This window comes from Neophocaena asiaeorientalis, unplaced genomic scaffold (genome assembly GCF_003031525.2).
Source record: "Neophocaena asiaeorientalis asiaeorientalis breed wild unplaced genomic scaffold, Neophocaena_asiaeorientalis_V1.1 scaffold450, whole genome shotgun sequence".
Classification (NCBI taxonomy): Eukaryota; Metazoa; Chordata; class Mammalia; order Artiodactyla; family Phocoenidae; genus Neophocaena; species Neophocaena asiaeorientalis.
Genome location: NW_020175674.1, coordinates 4,570,571 through 4,591,518, shown reverse-complemented (window position 1 = coordinate 4,591,518; position 20,948 = coordinate 4,570,571). Strand labels below are relative to the sequence as shown.

Here is a 20,948-nt window from a genome sequence, read left to right as displayed (position 1 = left end):
CCCCTGTCATAAATCAAGTTTACATATGCATATGCACGCGGGTTTATTTCTTGGCTCTCTTCAGTTCCATTGATCTATTTGTCTGTTCCTGTGATGTAACACCTATCTTAATGACCATGCCTTTGTAACAACTCTTGATATTTAGTAGAATAAGTCCTTTCATCTTGTTTTTCAGAAGTGTCTTGGCTATTCTTGGATATCTGCTTTCCATATAAAATTCTTAAAAAAAAAGTTCCTGTTGGGGTTTGGTTACAACTGCTCAATATTTTTTAAGATTATCATTTTCTGATTGCTGCTTATGTATAGAAACACAGTTGACTTATTTATTGATTTTGTGTCCAGTAACCTGGCTAAATTACTTTATTAATTTAAATAATTTATTTGCAGATTTTGGTGGGGCGGTGCTAGGTAGACACAAATATTGCCTGCAAGTAATGAAAATCTAGTTCTCCCTTTCTAATCTTTATATCTTTTTCTTTTCTCTTGTTTCTCTGTCCTTGCTCAGATTTCCAGTACCAAGTTGAGTAAAAGTGGTGATAGGCGTACTTGTTCATAATTGTAAAGGAAATATGTTCATATTTCATCATGTAATATTAGCTGTAGGTGTGCCCTTTATTAGGTTAATGAAGTCCCTTGCCATTTCCAGAAGGATTTGGGGGGTTTTTTGTTTATGTAGTTGTCTGTTTTTTAAGACAGAATAAATCTTGAAATTTACTAATTCATTTTTCTTCATCTTGTTTGTTAATTCACTTTTCTCCTTTAATATGGTGGGTTGGTGAATTATAAATTTTTCTAGTGCTGAATCACTCTTGCATTTCTAGAAAATATTCAGATTGATCAGGTTGATTATATTATTAATTTAGTGTTGGGTTTGGTATGCTAATATTTTGTTTAGAAGTTGGCCTGTAATTTTCCTGTCTTGGAATTTCCTTTTCTGGTTTTGAAATTAAAGTTATTCTAGCCTCTTACAATGAATTCAGAGTCTTCTCATCCTTTTCTCTTCTATATTAGATTTTTTTTTTTTTAAGATTGAAATACTCTGTTCCTTGAGTGTCTGCTACAGATTGCCTACAAAACTGTCTAGACCTGCCCTTTTCTTTGAGGGAAGATTTTAAATTATTGGTTATTTTTGTAATGATTATTGTGGTATTTACCAGATTTTCTCTTCTAAAGTCAGTTTTGATAAGTTAAATTTTTTGAGAAAATTGTTCATTTTGTATACTTTAAATATATAGGCATAAAGTTCCTGGTTTGGGGTTTTTAAAAAACTTTTGTTCTATGTAGCTATGTACTCCTCTTTTACTCATATTATATATTTTACCTTCTCTTGGTTTTTTTGGGTGTTTTTGTTTTTGTTGTTGTTTTCATATTAGCTTTACCAAAGACTTCACAATAGTTTTAGTCTTTTAAGAGAACCAACTTTTGGTTTTGTTGATCCTCTTAGTTTTATGTCTTTTATTTATGTTATTATTTTCTTCTCTTACTGTTTTTATTTTCTTTCCATTTTCTGTGGGTTCCCCTTTTTTTTTTTTAGAAGATGTGGAAATGGTGCATCTCACATGTCTTAGCTCAGGCTGCAATAACAAAGTACCGTAGACTGGGTGGCTTAAACATCAAACATTTGTTTTTCACAGATCTGGAGGCTGGAAAGTCCAAGATCAAGGTGCCAGCACATCTGGTCTCTGGTGTGAGCCTGCTTTCTGGTTCACAGATGGCTGTCTTCTTGTTGTATCCTCATGTGGCAGACAGCAGAAGGACCCTGCAAGCTCTCATAGCCTTTCTTATAAGGGCACTAATCCACTATGAGGGCTCCACCCTCATGATCAAGGATCTTTGCCTTCCAAAGGCCCCACCTCCTAATATCATCACATCAGGGGTTAGAATTTCAGCATATGAATGTGGGGGGGGGGGTTGGGCACAAACCTTCCATCCATAACATTGGTCCTTTTTTTTTTTTTGAACCATGGTAGTGGTTCTCTTCATATAAACAGCATATGGCTAGATTTTGGTGAGTTTTTATTTTGAAGTCCAACAGCATACCTTTTAACTGGAGAGTTCAGTCAATTTACAGTTATAGTTACTGATAAAATTGGCTTTATTTCTACCATCTTATTTTTCACACCTTCTATTTGTCATACTTTGAATTCAGTGTTTGCTTTTTTCATTTGTTTCCTCTGCTGGAAAAACAGGAAAAAAATGAAGATACACACTGCTTTGGAAGATACACACTGCTTTTTATTGGTTACCCTTGAAATCTAAATGCATGCTTAAGGAAGTTGAAAGTTAATTAATATCTTTATTCTCCTCCTAAACAGAACAAAGCTTAAAAATGCTTTGAATTCACTCACCCTCCACTTCTGTTGTTCAGCCTTTTAGGGGTGTGTGTGTTTGTGTGTTTGTTGTGTGTACGTTAGGTGGAATTGTGTAGTAACACAAATCAATACTGTTATTGCACTTTTATGCAGTCAATATATAAAACTTTTATCTTCTATTTTATCTCACACTTTTTTGATCACTTTCTTTTTATAAATTTATTTTCTTCGTGATAAGAACACTTAGGATTTACTCTTTTAACAACTTTTTAAATTTTTATTTATTTATTTTTGCTGCATTGGGTCTTCGTTGCTGCGTGCAGGCTTTCTCTAGTTGCATCGAGCGGGGGCTTCTCTTCAGTGTGGTGCCTGGGCTTCTCATTGCTGTGGCTCCTCTTGTTGCAGAGCATGGACTCTAGGTGCATGGGCTCTAGAGTGCAGGCTCAGTAGTTGTGGCGCACGGGCTTAGTTACTCTGTGGCATGTGGGATCTTCCCAGACCAGAGCTCAAACCTGTGTCCCCTGCATTGGCAGGTGGATTCTCAACCACTGCACCACCAGGGAAGTCCTTGGATCAGTTTCTTAAAGTACATTGTTTAGAAGTTCCCTTTGGTGACAGTCTTGTGATAAAGTTCTGTGTTTTTTTTTAATATATATTTTATTTTTAATCTGAAAATATGGTTTTATTTCTCTCCTGTTCTTGAAAGTAGTTTCAATGGCTGCATCATTTTCTCACAGCTCTCTCTCTTCTGGCTTTCATTATAGCTAATGGGAAGTCATCTGTCTAATTTTTATTCCTTTACTAGTAATATGTCTTTGATCTGACTGCTTTTTTAGATCTTCCTTTAATATTGGGTTCTTCATTTTACTTTGTGTCCACGTGTTTTTTTGCTTTTCTTTTTAATATAATTTTATTTATTTTTTATACAGCAGGTTCTTATTAGTTATCTGTTTTATACATATTAGTGTATATATGTCAATCCCAATCTCCTGATTCATACCACCACCACCACCACCCCTGCCACTTCTCCCCCTTGGTGTCCATACGTTTGTTCTCTACATCTGTGTCTCTATTTCTGCCCTGCAAACCAGTTGATCTGTACCATTTTCCTAGGTTCCACATATATGCATTAATGTACGATATTTGTTTTTCTCTTTCCGACTTACTAGTGTCTTACAGTTTTCTGAGTACAGGTCATTTACCTCCTTAGGTAGATTTATTCCTAGGTATTTTATTCTTTTTGTTGCAGTGGTGAATGGGATTGTTTCCTTAATTTCTCTTTCTGATCTTTCGTTCTTAGTGTATAGGAATGCAAGAGATTTCTGTGCATTAAATTTGTATCCTGCAACTTTACCAAATTCATTGATTAGCTCTAGTAGTTTTCTGGTGACATCTTTAGGATTCTCTATGTATAGTATCATGTCATCTGCAAACAGTGACAGTGTTACTTCTTCTTTTCCAATTTGTATTCCACTTATTTCTTTTTCTTCTCTGATTGCCGTGGCTAGGACTTCCAAAACTATGTTGAATAATAGTGGCAAGCATGGACATCCGTGTGATTTGGGACCTAGAATGTCTTTCAGTTGTGCATGGTTTATATTCACCAACATTTTCAATATAATATTTTTCTAAATAGTCAACCACAAAAAACGAAGAACAGATTATTATATGAAATATATTAGTATGATCAGAAACTCATATTTCTGTTACCCGTATAATTTCTTTTTTAAAAAAATAAATTTATTTATTTTTATTTTTGGCTGCGTTGGGTCTTCGTTGCTGCACGCAGGGCTTTCTCTACTTGCTGTGAGCGGGGCCTGCTGTTTGTTGCGCTGCACAGGCTTCTCATTGCTGTGGCTTCTTTTGTTGCAGAGCACGGGCTCTAGGCGTTTGGGCTTCAGTAGTTGAGGCATGCAGTCTCAGTAGTTGTGCCTCGCGGACTCTAGAGCACAGGCTCAGTAGTTGTGGTGCACGGGCTTAGTTGCTCCACGGCATGTGGGATCTTCCTGGTCCCGTGCTCAAACCCATGCCCCCTGCATTGTCAGGTGGATTCTTAACCACTGCACCACCAGGGAAGCCCCCATATAGTTTCTTAATAAAAATAAATGCAGCTTTACAGGATATTTTTTTGCAGGTTTTTCTCTTTTGATTTTTAGTGCATGCTTAACTAAGTATTATTTTGAGGACATAATTAAAAGTAAAATATGCCCTTAAATATTGAAGTGGAAGTTTGAAGGCAAAATGGTCTGTAGTCTAACTCAATAAATACATTAAAATTTTAGGTAAGTGTTTTTATTTTAATATGTATAGAAATTTTTATTGATTCACAGATTCTTCTCAGCCAATTAGTATCATAAATGTGAAGTATTTTATGTAAGTGAGTATTTAGATGGGAGAAGTCTATATTAATTCTGTAAGTCGTTGTAGCTTTCTTAATACATTCAGTTGTATATTTTCTTAATCCTTGAATTTTGTTGGCTGAAGACTAATCTGCATTACAGTTGGACATTCAGACAATCAACAGTGTTGCTAGACACTGAGATATATGCAGTGGACGTGCAAATTAACAGCCTGATGTACTATTTTGAAATTGTTAATGCAGTTTGTATGTAATGTTAACTTTATGTAATCTTACAAACATGTCAATGTAAATTCCAAATTGGCTGTGGAGGGTGTATATATATATATATACATGGAGACATATATACATACAAATACTTGTGCATATATATTTGTGTGTGTGTGTATATATATATAATTTTTTAAAGCGGGGGTAGGGTGATGTAGTCATTGTTGGAATATGAATAAAATACATGTAGTGAAAGAAAATCCTAACTACATGTAATGCTATCAGGAGCTTCCAGATAATTCTATAATAACAATAATAGATACAGTCTGTCACTGTGCTGAGTGCTTTGCCTGAATTGTCCAGTTTAATCTATTTAGTAAGCTCATGAGGTAGATACTGTTATATTCAATTTAGAGGGGAAGAAATGGATTTAGAAAGGGTAAATAACTTGACAAAGGTCAAACAACTAGTAAGTATTTGTTTTAGTTTCTTATTGCTGGTGTAACAAATTACCACAAACTTAGTGGCTTAAAAATCCTTACAGTTCCAGAGGTGAGAAGTCTGAAATGGGTCTCTCTATGCTGAAACCAAGGTGTTAGGGTTGTGTTTCTTCTGGGTGCTCTAGGGGAGAATCTGTTTCCTCCCTTTTCCATCTTCCAGCGGCTGCCCAAGTTCCTGGACTTGGTGGCCCTTTCCTCCATCTTTAGAGCCAGCAACATCATCAAGTCTGTCTCTCACTGCCACCTCTCTGGTTCTCTCTTCCAGTTCTCTCTTCCCCTTTTAAGAACCCCTGTGACGACAGTGGACCCACCCAGGTAATCCAGGACAGTCTACCTAGTTCAGGGTCATCTGATGAGCAACTTCAGTTCCATCTCTTACCTAATTCTCCTTCACCATGTGACCTAGCTTACACATAGTTACCAGATATTAGGTTCTCACCCTCTTTGGGGGCCATTACTGTGCCTGCCGCAGTGGTGTGACCAGAACTGGTACCCACCTCTGTCTGCCTCTAAAGCTCTTCCTTCAGGAAGTTGAAGACCCCAACCCTGAGGTCATTTTTCAGAGTGGTTTTGCCCTTACTGAACATTATCTCAACAAGGGTTGGATAACTTTCATAATACTGAAAGCTTACCTTTCTCATTGTAACCTAGAAAGTGAGCTCATTTATAAATTGCAGGTGCCCAATACAGTTTAAGATGTTTAATTGGCAGAAAAAGAGGGGCATGATTAGGATTTAAATATAAGAATACTAAATACAGTGCCTTACAGAGATTTAAATAGTAAATATTGTCATTGAAAAGTTCCTACTACTTAGATACTCTTAATGATCTGATTCCTGGTATTTTTGGCGTTGCTTCAGACAGGAATCCATATTTTATTTTATTTTATTTTATTATTTAATGTTTTTTAAATAAATTTATTATTTATTTTTTGCCTTGTTGAGTCTTCATTGCTGTGCACAGGCTTTCTCTAGTTGCGGCGAGCGAGGGCTACTCTTTGTTACGGTGTGCGGACTTCTCATCATGGTGGTGTCTCGTTGCAGAGCACAGGCTCTAGGCGCGCAGGCCTCAGTAGTTGTGGTGCGTGGTCTCTAGAGTGCAGGCTCAGTAGTTGTGGCACATGGGCTTAGTTGCTCTGCGGCATGTGGTATCTTCCTGGACCAGGGCTCGAACCTGTGTCCCCTGCATTGGCAGGCGGATTCTTAACAACTGCGCCACCAGGGAAGTCCCAGGAATCCACATTTTATATCTGTTTTTGCAATTTTGATAATGGTTAACTAACTCATTTCAAAGCTCTTCTTTTCAAACTGATAGCATTGGTTGCCTCCAAGGAAAGGAACTGGCCGTCTCAAAGATAGGGGCAGAGGGAAGGGTTGTCACTGTGTGTCCTTCTGTACTTTTAAATTTTGATAACTGTGAATGTATAAGCTTAACACAAGTAAGTAAAAGTGTTACATTTTGAAGTAGAATAAATGAACAGCTCCTATTTTTTCACTGTCTTCACTCTGCTAGGATCACCCATTCTGTGTCATTCTTTGAGGAAAATAAGTTCTCAAGGAGAAAAATCCAAACCCATCAAACAACCCCTTAAGAAGCCAAAGTTACCAGAAGGTCGTTTTGATGCACCAGAAGATTCCAATTTAGAGAAAGAACCACTGACAAGTGAGTAGAGTAAACCTCCTCTCTTAATTTTTGGTCTCAAAGAAAGTGTTTCTGTCATTGAGAAGCAAATGAAAGGAAGGAAGCATGTTATTATTTATAATTCTTCATTGACAGTAATAAAGAATATTTCAACAATGAATAAAATTACCATACAGTAAGTCCTCTATATACAAACGAGTTCTGTTCCTAGAGCACATTCGTAAGTCCAATTTGTTCGTAAGTCCAACAGAGTTAGCCTTGGTACCCAACTAACACGATCGGCTATATAGTACTGTACTGTAATAGGTTTATAATACTTTTCACACAAATAATACATAAAAAACAAAGAAAACATTTTTAATCTTACAGTACAGTCCCTTGGAAAGTACAGTAGTGCAATACAACAGCTGGCACACAGGGGCTGGCATTGAGTGAACAGGCAAGAAGACTTACTGACTGCAGGATTGAGAGGAGGTAGGAGATGGTAGAGCTGAGGGACTGTCAGCAATAGGAGACAGAGGGCAAGCTGCACTTTCACTCACCCCTGATGTTGATGGAATGCACGTTCATATCTTTGAAAGTTTGCGACATGAAGGTTCGTATGTAGGGGACTTACTGAATTGACTGTCAGTATGTATGGGTTAAAAAAAAGATTTCCAGGTCCCTGGCAGTGATTGATTATGTTTGATTAATTTATTTATTACACCCCATTATTCGCATGGCAAAATAGATGAATTAAGATGCAAATAACAGAAACTTACTTGAACAGACTTAAGCAGAAGGGTAGGGTATGCTGTTATTAAGGTACAGGGAACAAGTGAGGCTCCCTAGGGCAGTAATGCTGCTGGGCCTTAGAAGAAGACTGGGACCTCAGGACTAAACACTGTATGGAAACCAGGGTGTTCTTCCTTCTCTTGTCTTTGGTACCTACTCTTCATTGTTTTCTGTCTCCATACTCCCTTCTGAGTCCACTGGGCAGAAAGTAACTGCTCCTAGCAGCTACTCAGTTCAAGAGAACAACAAGACTGAAAATACAGTTTCTTAGTCCTGATTTCAGATTCCTTAAGAAGAGAGCTCCTTGGCCTTCCTTGGATCAGATGTCCACAGCCAAATCAACCAGTGGCCAGTGGCCTGGGTCATAGGTGAAAATGTGGTTGTTCTCACTGTAACTACATGGCTGGGGAAAGAGAAGGGGATGTTTTGGAGAATAAAGAGGTTTTTGGGCGGGAGAAGGGATGATAGACTAAACATTATTTTGTATTCAGTATATATAAAATTTGTTTCATGTCTTAAAGCTTTTTTTTTTTTAAGTACTACTTTATTTTCATGCTATATCCTTTTGTACCTTTTAATTGTGGAAAATGTGCAGATATTAGCTATTCAAAAAATAGCATTTCATACAGCATAAATGTAAACATACCACTTTGAAACTTTGGCAAGGCTGCCCTGCTTGTCTGGTTTTTCCAGTCTCATGAGTGCTAACCCATCTATGAAGTGAAGCATCGTAGGCAAGAAGATACCAGTAGAGGATACAGGGACCTGTGTCTGGAATTCTGCCTAGAATATAAAAGCGTTGGGGGTTTGCTCATTCATTAAATATTTCAGATTATAGCACTCTACCAAGTCCAATCTCATAACCAGATCAACCAGCCAAGGTGATGGAGGCTTTTAAAAAGTTGCCATTAATCTAGAGGTAAAATTCTTCTTCAAAGGTTTTAGCTAAGCGTAAAAATCTGAGAGGAAGTATTTCCTTAAGATGTCTCACACAAAAGCAGCAGTCTCAGAAATAAACACTCACATATATGCTTAATTGATTTTTGACATGGTTGCCAATACCATTCAATGGCGAAAAGGACAGTCTTTTCAATAAGTGGTGCTGAGAAAACAGGATATCCACATGTAAAAGAATGAAATTGGACCCCTTACCTTACACCATATTCAAAAACTAATTCTAAATATGTCAAAGACCTAAACTTAAGAGGGAAGACTGTAAAACTCTTAGAAGAAAATTGGACAGACTCTTCATGTCCCTGGATTTGACAATGATTTCATGCATATGACACCAAAAGCACAAGCAACAAATGTAAAAATAGATAAGTAAGATATCAACAAAATTAAGAAATTTTGTTCCTATGAGAACATTATCAAGAAAGTGAGAAAAATAACCTACAGAATGGGGGAAAATATTTGTAAATCATATATTTGAAAAGAATTAATGTCCAGAATAAAGAACTCCTACAATTCAACAACAACGAAAACAACCCAATTCAAAAATGGGCAAAGGGGCTTCCCTGGTGGCACAGTGGTTGAGAGTCCGCCTGCCAATGCAGGGGACACGGGTTCATGCCCTGGTCCGGGAAGATCCCACATGCTGTGGAGCGGCTGGGCCAGTGAGCCATGGCCGCTGAGCCTGCGCGTCTGGAGCCTGTGCTCCGCAACGGGAGAGGCCACGACAGTGAGAGGCCCGTGTATTGCAAAGAAGAAAACAACAAAAAAAATATCTACATATGGAACAATTTCACTGGAAACTAGCAGAAAGACCCTGGTACAATCAAGACTGTAAAAAAATATCCACACATAATTGGGTAGGAAGGGAAGAAAAGTGATCAGGTCAGGACCTGTGCCCCTGGGAGAGGACTCAGAAGAAAATGGAGAATCCATGGTGGAGACCCACCATGGGCAGTGAGTGCTGAGAACCACAGATTGGGTGCCCTAGTCCTGGCGTCCTCCACAGGGGAGACGAGCTCCCTTGGCTGGTTGGAGGGCAACTGGGACTCCCAGGAGGGCAGAGGGACCTGGACTCCGCTTGTGAGGAGGGCGCACACAGGCTTGGCCCAAAGGCAGGGCAGAGAGAGGTCTGCTCCAGCAGCTGCCAAGTCCTGCGGCTGCCTCATCATGCACCCCAGCCCCAAGCCAAGCCAACTCTCTGGTCCCACTCATTGCATTCTGGGGCAGCCACTACCAGGAAGAAGACTCAGCCGCGGGACACAGCGGTGACCCAGCCCCAGGGTGGAGCCTGGGAGGGGTAGCGGCAGCCATTGTCGGCACTTACTCAAGTGGCACAGCAGAAGCAGCCCAGACCTCTGACAGCAGCTGGCCTGCCACAGCTCACTCCTGGTACACGCCGAGAGTCCACACGGGCCCCCCGCAGCTCTGCAGTGCGGCTCCACAGCCAGATGGAGGTGACAGGGGCTGGGGGCAGTGATCAGCTGAGAGGGTCAAAGTGGACGTGAACCGAGGCTGCATCTGAGTGGAGCATGGGAAACAAATATGTGCACCTGAACAGGCAGTGAAGCAGAGACAGCTCAGACCTCTGTCTGAGGCTGACATGAGCGGAGAGCCCACACAGGCCCCACTCACTTCAGCACTTCCTGCTCTGGGGCAAGGAGAGAGGAAAAGACCCACCTAATGGGAACAGAGCCAGCTCATGCCTGACCCTCAGGGCTTCTGCTCCAGCAGCCTGGGATCAGACCCCACCCCTGATAGGACAGTGACAGCCACCTAGCAGAGGGGAAGTCCTGCCCCACACCTGGCTCCAGCTCTAGCCCCTCCACCAGCAGGCCCACCTCCTACCAAGGAGATAGCTGTCAGCACACCCTGAGGAAAGACATGATTTGCGTCCATGTCAAATTCAGTTCTCCCACAAAAGGCATTGGGCACACGCAGTCTGTATAGGGGCACTCCTACATAAGAACACTCCTTCGAGGTAACTTTCACCTAAATTCACAGAGGCAGGAAAAGTTAAGCAAAATGAAAAGGCAGAGGAACTCCTCTCAATTGAAAGAGCAGTAGAAAACCCCTGAAAAAACTACTAATGAAACAGGTGACTAGATAAAGAATTCAAAGCATTGGTTATAAGAATGTTAACTGAATTAGGGGGAAGAATACATCTACACAGCAATGTTTTTAACAAGGAACTAGAAAATATAAAAAAAAGACCCAATCAGAAATGAAGAATTCAATAGTTGAAGTAAAAAACACACTAGAAGGAATGAATAACCGGCTAAATGACACAGAAGAACGCATAAGTGATCTGGAAGATAGAATGCACATCACCCCATCAGAACAGCAAAAAGAAAGGCAGGGTTTTTTTGTGGGGGGGGGGGGTTTGTTTTTTTTTTTGTTGTTTTTTTTGCGATACACAGGCCTCTCAGTGTTGTGGCCTCTCCCGCTGCGGAGCACAGGCTCTGGACGCGCAGGCTTAGTGGCCATGGCTCACCAGCCCAGCCGCTCCGCAGCATGTGGGATCTTCCCAGACCGGGGCACGAACCCGTGTCCCATGTCAGCAGGCGGACTCTCAACCACTGCGCCGCCAGGGAAGCCCAAGAAAGGCAGTTTTAAAAAATGAAAACAGTCTAAGAGATCTCTGGGATAACATATAAGGAGCCCAGAAGGAGGAGAGAGAGAGAGAAGGGAATTGAAATTGTATTTGAGGAAATTGTGACTGAAAACTTCCACAATCTGAAGAAAGAAACAGATATCGAAGTACAGGAAGAGGGTCCAAACAAGATGAACCCAAACAGATGCACACCAAGACATATCATAATTGAAATGGCAAAAGTTCGAATTCTGAAGGCAGCAAGAGAAAAACAGTGTCATACACAAGGAAGTCCCTATAAGTCTGTCACCTGATTTCTCTGCAGAAACTTTACAGGCCAGAAGGGAGCAGCACGATATATTCAAAGTCCCGAAAGGGAAAACCTGCAACCTAGGGTACTCTATTCAGCAAGATTATCATTAAAATAGAAGGAGTGATAAAGGGCGTCTCAGATAAGCAAAAGCTAAGAGTTCATCAATACTAAACTTACCTTAAAAGAAATGTTGAAGGGACTTCTCTGAGTGGAAAAGAAATAAGCTGTAGGAAAGGGGAATCCTGATAGGAAAGGCAAATGTATAGTAAGGACTGAGGATCAACCACTTAAATAAGCCAGTACAAAGATTAAAAACAAAAAATTGTAAAAGCATTTGGTTAACTGTTGCCTGCAGTGACCTGTGACATAGACCCCACATACCTAATGAACTTGTAGCTGTAAGGGAAGGGCTGGAAAACAGAACCTTAATAATATCTGTTGGTTGTTACTGACTGTTTGGCAAGGAATTAAAAAGAAAGAGATGAACTTAAAAAAAATTGTAGAAGCAACTGTAACTACAATAAACAGTTAAGAGATAAACATGAAGATCTAAAATATGACATCAAAAACATAAAATGTAGGGGAGAGGCGTAAAAACTGTAGATCTTTTCAAATGCATCTGAACTTAAATGACTATCAGTTCAAACCAAGTAGATATAGTTACAGGTCAACATATATGAATCCCATGGTAATCACAAATCAAAACTACAGTAGATAAAACTAAAAAGAATACAAGCATACTACTAAAGAAAATCATCAAACCACAAGAGAAGAAACGAAAAGAAGAAATGAACAAAGAAATAGAAAAACAACTAGGAAACATAAAATGGCATTAACTACATACCTATCAGAAATTAAATGTCAAAGGACTAAATAATCAAATCAAAAGACATAGGGTGATGAGGCCCTTCTATTTGCTGCCTACAAGAGACTCACTTCAGAACCAAAGACACAGACAAAGTGAGGAGATGGAAAAAGTTATTTCTTGCAAACAGAAATGACAAGAAAGTGGGGGTAGCAATACTCATATCAGATAAAGTAGACTTTAAACAAAGACTGTAACAAAAGACAGAGAAGGACATTATATAATGGTAAAGGGATCAATACAAGAAGAGGATGTTATCATTAACATAAATACTTGAAACAGGAGCACCTAAATATATAAAGCAAATACTAACAGACAAAAAGGGAGAAATTCACAATAATAGTAGGGCACTTTAACACCACACTTCCATTAATGCGCAAATCATCCAGACAGAAAATCGATAAGGCAACACTGGTCTTAAATGACACAATAGACCTCTTGGACTTAACAGATATATACAGAACATTACATCCAAAAACAACAGAATACACATTATATTCAAGTGCACATGGAACATTCTCCAGGATAGATCACATGCTAGGCCATAAAACAAGTCTCAAAAAAATGTGAGAAGGTAGAAATTATATCAAACATTTTTTCCGACCGTAGCAGTATAAAACTAGAAATCAATTACAAAAAGAAAAATGGGAAAAGAACAAATACTTAGAGACTAAAACAACATGCTACTAAAAAACCAATGGGTGAATGAAGAAATCAAAGAGGAAATCAGAAAATACCTCAAGACCAAAGAAAATGGAAATTCAACACTCCAAAACCTATAGGGTGCAGCAAAAGTAGTTCTAAGAAGGAAGTTTATAGCAGTACAGGCCTTTCTCAAGAAAGAAGAAAAATCTCAAGTAAACAACCTAACCTGCCACTTAAAAGAATTAGAAAAAGAAGAACAAAGCCCAAAGTCAGTGATAGGAAGGAGATAAAGATCAGAGGGGAAATAAAATAGCGATCAACAAAACAATAGAAAAGATCAATAATACTAAGAGCTGGTTTTTTAAAAAGATGAACAAAATTGGTAAACATTTAGCAAGGATCACCAAGAAGAAAAGAGAGAAGACCCAAATAAAATAAGAAATGAAAGAGGAGAAGGAACAGCAAAAACCACAGATACAAAAAATCATAAGAGAACACTACTAACAGTTATATGTCAATGAATTGGACAACCTAGAGAAAATGGATAAATTTCTAGAAACATACAACCTGTCAAGACTGAATCAAAAAGAAGTAGACAACTTGATCAGACTGATCACTAGTAGTAAAGTTGAATCTGTAATTTAAAAACTCCCAGCAAACAAAAGTCCAGGACCAGACAGCTTCAAAGGAGAATTCTACCAAACATATAAAGAAGAACTAATACCTAACCACCTCAAACTATTCCAAAAAATTGAAGAGGATGGAACACTCTCAAATTCATTCTACAAGGCCACCAATAATTACCCTGATACCAAAACCACACAAAGACACTACAAAAAAAGAAAATTACAGGTCAATATCGATGAATATAGATTCTAAAATCCTCAGCAGAATATTAGCAAACTGAATCCAAAAATATATTAAAAGGATTGTATATGATGATCAATTTGGATTTATTCCAGGGACACAAAGATTGTTCAGTATTTGCAAATCAATTAATTTGATACACCACATTAACAAAAGGAAGAATAAAAACCAACTGATCATCTCAATAGATGCAGAAAAACCATTTGACAAAATTCATTATCCATTCATTATAAAATTCTCACTGAAGTGGGTATAGAGGGAACATATCTCAACATAATAAAGGCTATTTATGACAAATCCACAGCTAACATCATATTCAGCAGTAAAAGTTGAAAGCCTTTCTTCTAACTCAGGAACAAGACAGGGATGCCCACTCTTTGCCCCTTCTATTTAACATAGTATTGGAAGTTCTAGCCACAGCAATCAGACAAGGAAGATAAATAGGTATGCAAATGTAAAGGGAAGAAGTAAAACTGTCATTATTTGCAGATCCATGATACTACATATAGAAAACCCTAATGTCTCCACCAGAAAACTATTAGCACTAATAAATGAATTCTGTAAAATTGCAGAATACAAGATTAATATACAGAAATATGTTTCCTTTACATACACTAATAATGAACTATCAGAAAGATAAAGTGAAAAAAAAATCCCCATTAAAACCACACCAAAAACAATACAATACCTAGGAATAAACTTAAAGGTGAAAGACCCGTACTCTGAAAACTATGAAACAATGATAAAGGAAATTTATAAAAGAAATGGAAGGTTATCCTGTGCTCTTGGATTGGAAGAATTAATATTGTTAAAATGGCCATACTACCCAAAGCAATCTCCAGATTAAATGCAATCCCTATCAAAATACTCATGACATTTTTCACAGAACTAGAACAAATAAGCCTAACATTCATATAGAACCACAGAAGGCCCCAAATTGCCAAAACAATCTGGAGGAAAAAGAACAAATCTGGAGGTGTCAAGCGCCCAGACTTCAGACTATACTACAAAGCTACAGTAATCAAAACAGCATGGTACCGGCACAAAAACATACACATAGATTAATGGAACACAATAGAGAGCCCAGAAGTAAACCCATGAACCTTTGGTCAGTTAATCTACAACAAAGGAGGCAAGAATATACAATGGAAGAAGACAATCTCTTCAGTAAGTTGTGCTGGGAAAACTGGACAGCTACATGTAAAAGAATGAGATTAGAACATTTCCTCACACATATACAAAAATAAACTCAATGGACTAAATATCTAAATGTAAGACCTGAAGCCATAAAACTCATAGAATAGAACATAGGCAGAACACTCTTTGACATAAATTGTAGCAATATTTTTTTGGATCTGTCTCCTAAGGCAAAAGAAATAAACAGATGGGACCTAATTAAACTTAAAAACTTTTGCACAGCTAAGGAACCGTGGACAAAACGAAAAGACAACCTGTGAATGAGAGAAAATGTTTGCAAACGATATGACCAACGCAGGGTTAATATCCAAAATATATAAACAGCTCATACAACTCAATATAAAAAAACAGTCCAATCCAAAAATGGGCAGAAGACCTGAATAGACATTTTTCCAAAGAAGACGTACACATGGCCAACAGGCACATGAAAAAATGCTCAACATCACTAATTATTAGAGAATTTCAAATCAAAACTACAGTGGGGTACCACCTCACACTGGTCAGAATGGCCATCATCAAAAAGTCAACAAATAATAAATGCTAGAGAGGGTATGGTTAAAAGGGAACCCTCCTTACACTGTTGGTGAGAATGTAAATTGGTGCATCTAATATGGAAAACATTATGGAGGTTCCTCAGAAAACTGAAAATAGAACTACCATATGACCCAGCAATTCCACTACTATGTACATATCCAAAGAAAATGAAAACACTAATTTGAAGAGATACGTGCACCCCAGCGTTCATAGCAGCATTATTTACAATAGCCAAGATATGGAAGCAACTTAAGCGACCAACAGTTGAATGGATAAAGAAGATACACACAGGGCTTCCCTGGTGGCGCAGTCGTTGAGAGTCCACCTGCCGATGCAGGGGACACAGGTTCGTGCCCCAGTCTGGGAAGATCCCACATGCCGCGGAGTGGCTAGGCCCGTGAGCCATGGCCGCTGAGCCTGCATGTCTGGAGCCTGTGCTCTGCAATGGGAGAGGCCACAGCAGTGAGAGGCCTGCATACCACAAAAAAAAAAGAAGATACACACACACACACACACACACACACACACACACACACACACAATGGAATATTACTCAGCCATTAAAAAGAATGAAATTTGCAACAGTGTGGATGGACCTCAAGAATATTATGCTTAGTGAAAAAATCAGAGAAAGACAAATACTCTATCACTTACATGTTGGAACCTAAAAAATAAACAGTGTCTATAGCAAAACAGTAACAGACTCACAGCATAGAAAACTAACTAGTGGTTCCCAGTGGGGAGAGGGAAGGGGGGGCCAAGATAGGGGTATGGGATTAAGAGGTACAAACTACTGTGTATAAATTGGATAAGCAACAATGATATATAGCACAGGGAATTATTGCCTTTATCTTGTAATACCTTTTCCTGGAGTATAATCTGTAAAAATAACTGAATCACTGTGCTGTACACCTGAAACTAATACAATATTGTAAATCACCTATACGTCAAAGAAAATGAATGAGTGATTAGACATTGTTTAAGAATTGGGATTCTTTCAAATAGCTTGTTCCTCTCCTGATCTTCCTGTGTACAGATCAGTACAGTGTATGTACTGAGAGCAAGACTGCAGCCAGAATGTGTGAATTCAAACTCAGTTTCATCACTTAGTCTCGTCTTCCTCATCTATAAAATGGAAACAATAATTGTTCCTGTCCCAAAGGATTATTATGAGGGTTAAGTGAATTAATATGTATAAAGTCCTCAGAATTGGGCCTGACTCAAAACGGAAAATCCTATTATGAACATACACTGTTAACAATAGTAACAGTTGTTATGCCCATAAATGGCAGTTTCCGGGAACCAGTTGCTGAAGCCAAAACTGTATGATGAGGAAAATTAATACTCATAGCTAAAATTATTTGAGCATTCTTATGTAGCTGGCACTGTGCTAGACCTTTTACATGCATTTCTTTTTTTATTTCTCAAGATAGTAAGGCAGGTATGATGGTTGTACCCACTTCACTGTTAAGAAAAATAAGGCATTGAATCAAAGTAATCTTCAAAGTAATCTTGTTTCAAAACCTTCCAAACCCTGTGGATTTGTACTCTGTATTCTCGGCACCCCTTTCCTTCTGTTCTAACCCAGCCACTCCTCAGATGAGGGCCTGAGAGTCCTCTGAGAATTCTAAGTCACTAATGCAGGAAATAAAGTAGATTGGATATGAAGATTGGGTGCTAAAGTGATTTCTCAAACTGGGGAGAGGAACCACTCTCTGGGGAGAGTTTGTTGAAGGACCGCATAGTAGTAGCCTCATCAGTAGCATGCAGCCTGTTAACTGTCAGCTCTGCAGCCTTGTCTGCAGAATTGACCATAATGCTTCTCCCATCTCCACTGACTGCTTTTTTTTGCATCTCTGTCTTTCTTCAGAATTTCCAGATGATGTTAATCCTGTTACCAAAGAAAGAGGTGGACCCAGGGGCCCAGAACCTACCCGATATGGAGATTGGGAACGAAAAGGACGCTGTATTGATTTTTAAGCCACGTATTCGTTAACTTCAGTATCTTTTTCTGATTGTGTACATCTGAATTAACTTATTTTTGATTATTTTCTTTCTGTATATCCTTTAAGTCATCTAATTTCTATAATGTGTTTAAAAATATATATGATAGCTTTGGAAGAAAATATGCTGTTATAAATCAGGAAAGAGGAAGTATTAGCACATTAATTTTAATTTAAATGTATTAGGATATTTAAGTGATGATTAGAGCTGCAAACTTTTATTTCATCATGTTTCAGTTTAAGTTAATCAGTTGCTTATAAGATACAAATGTAAACTATAAGATACAAATACAAACTTTTTTTTAAAATGATTTTATTGCCATGTGCTAGGTAATAGTGACTTTATAAATGTGAGTTAAGTAATGCATTGTAGTTCGGTAAGGCCACAGTAACAGCAGAAAATCTTTAACTCTGGAGCCAGATCACTTGGGTTCAGATCCCAGCTCCACTACTTACTAGCTTATGTGACCTTGGTAAGTTATTTAACTTCTCTGTGCTTCAGTATCCTTATGTGTAAATTGGAGATAATCCTAGTTCCACCTCGTAGGACAGTTGAGAAGATTAAATGAGTGAATACATGTAAACCACCTGGAGCAGTGCACACTAGAAGAGCTGAAAGTAGTTGCCTCTGGAGGCAAGTTGGGTGGACAGGGACTGCGGTTTCTCATTAGACGCTTTTTCTCTCTTAAAATAAATGAATATGTTAGGTACTATTTTAAGAATTTATACAAGTTCATTGGGGAAATTTAGAAAACAGTATAAAGAAGAAAACAAGAATTGTCTATAAAACCTCTATACCTGCTTACCCTTTGACGTATTGTCCTTCAATAATCTAAGTAAGTATACATGTTTTGTATATCTGTTATCCTAACAATTTCGTAGTGAAAATGATGTTTCACTATTTGAATCTTCACTTTCTTAATCACAAGTGATGTTAAACACTTTTCTCTCTGTTTATCAGCCTTTTGTGTCTTCTGTTAATTGCTTTTTCTTATCTTTTGCTCATTTTCTGTTGGATGTTGGTCTTTTGTTATCAATTTGTATGAGACTTTTGCTTTTCACTTGTGCTTATTTATGTTGAAATTTTTCTTATTTTTATGGCGTCAGTTTTTTTTATCTTTGTGTAACTTGGTCTCTGTGACCTTAATGTACTAATATCCCTTCACAAGTTCCTTGGTGGTTCCTGTCCATGATGAAGTCTTAAGTTCTGTGTCCTTCCTGTTCTGACCCTTTACATCTGTTCAGGCCCCTCCTTCCCAGTCAAGCCCCACTACTCACAGCCTCTTAGACGTGTTGGTAGATAAACATGCCTTCTGCCTGAAATGCCCTCTTCTTTACTTTCTGCCTAGAAAACACCTATCAAGCTATACCTCACTTCCTTGACTATCTTTTCTGTGTCATTTCCACATTCAACTATTACAGACATACTGACTTGTTTTAGAATTAATTTTCAATTCTGCATCCTCCATTAGTCCGTGGGCTTCCCTATCTGCCTTATATTCCTGATGGATTTCATTCAGTTTTGTACCCCCAATCGCAGCATGGTGCTGAGCATTTAACAAACACTCAGCAAACGTAGGCTCAGTTTTGAATCATCCAGCAGAACTCCACAATGGCCCCCGAGATTCCCTCTCCCTGGTGTGCATGTGAATACGATGAGATAGTCATTCCCTTGATTAAGTTACATTATATGGCAACGATGATGGAATAGTCATTCTGGGGCTCAAGTTACCTATGTAAGAATCCACTGTAGCCAACTGGAGGAAGGTTCTCCTGCTGGATTCGAAGAAGTAAGATGCTCTGTTGTGAAAGTGCCATGGACTAGCTCCTGAAGGCAGCTTTCAGGAGCTGAAAGCCCCCCTGCTGACAGCCAACAAGAAAACAAGAACCTCGGTCTTCTTACAGCCACAAGCCTCTGAAGTCTGCAAACCACATGAATGGGATTGCAAGCGGATTCTGAGCCTCAGATGAGATCCCAGCTCCAGCCGACACCTTGATTTCAGCCTGGTGAGGCCCTGAACAGAGGACCCAACTACCCAGACTCCGGACCCAAGGAAGCTGTGAATAATGTTTGTTGCTTTAAGCCACTGGGTTTGCAGTAATGTCTTGTGCAGCAACAGGAACCTGTTACAGTATTCGAGCTGCTATTACTAGGGCATTGGCCTTGAATCTCAGGAGCAGTGACTAGGCTGGTTTAAGACCTGCAGTTTGATGAACTGGATCCTTGTCTTCATTATTTGTACACAAAATTCCTCTCAGACCTGCTTTGCCAAACCGTTGCCCTGTCTTTCTTAGGAGAAACGAAGCCCCACTACCTTGCAGGCATTCTTCCCAGTACCACCTCCCTAGTGATCAACAACTAAGTTGAGTTCCTGCTCGCAGGTTCGCTCTTGCCATGTTCTGTCTGCACGTGATTCCACTCCTGCTACTTTATGGCGCGTCTCTTTCCCTGTGGGACCGCGTGTGTGTGAACTACACCTATTTACTGTGACATTTTTGGGTGCAGTGTCAAGCCTGCTGGACTGACCTTCCTTCGACACCTGCAGCCTGGTCTCATTCAGTGCCCAGAAGCTGGGATTGTTTCCTTCTCACAATGTCCCCTGTAATCAGTTTCCTGGCCCGGTATTGTAGAATTGGGCCAGCTGGGTCCGTCAGGCGAGATAAAATAATCCTAAATCAACCTTAAACTGCTATAAGAATGCCCCAAATTCTTTTAGGAATTTATAAAAGAGTAATGCATTTTTCTTTAAAACACCCAAAATACTAAAAGATTTGGAATCTTCTGAGGTTTCTAATTTTTTTTTTGGGGGGGGGGTTGTTTGTTTTTTGGGTATGCGCGCGGGCCTCTCACTGTTGTGGCCTCTCCCGTTGCGGAGCACAGGCTCCGGACGCACAGGCTCAGCGGCCATGGCTCACGGGCGCAGCTGCTCCGCGGCATGTGGGATCTTCCTGGACCGGGGTACGAACCCGTGTCCCCTGCATCGGCAGGCGGACTCTCAACCACTGCGCCACCGGGGAAGCCCGGTTTCTAATGTTGATAAGAGACAAGTAGCAAAAAGTTCCCCTTGGGTTGCAGGGGCATGGGATTAGAAAAGGTAGGCAGCGGTTAAGGAAGACGAAGTGGGGCAGGTCTAGCCAGGGTGCAGCCCAAGGGGAGACAGGAGGGCTGGGAGGCTTTAACCCA

The 20,948-nt window shown here is 39.3% G+C and overlaps 1 protein-coding gene across 5 annotated transcripts in view; it reads left to right on the top strand.

Annotated features, from left to right (window-relative positions):
• The window catches only part of SDHAF4 (succinate dehydrogenase complex assembly factor 4), a 23,289-nt gene extending 2,742 nt beyond the window's left edge, over positions 1–20,547 (top strand). The window contains exons 2-5 of one of the 5 annotated variants that reach the window (XR_003001342.1): positions 6,894–7,043; positions 17,632–17,762; positions 18,186–18,237; positions 19,670–20,547. Coding sequence is in view for 3 of the 5 variants with exons in the window: in XM_024731908.1 (XP_024587676.1) it covers positions 6,894–7,043; positions 17,632–17,741 (260 nt within the window). In the remaining 2 variants the exon portion in view is untranslated. Of the gene's footprint in view, positions 1–6,893; positions 7,044–17,631 lie in introns of all 5 variants that reach the window. The other 4 variants (XR_003001343.1, XM_024731908.1, XM_024731909.1 and 1 more) reach the window with 4 other exon arrangements.
• The last annotated feature ends 401 nt before the right edge of the window (positions 20,548–20,948 follow it).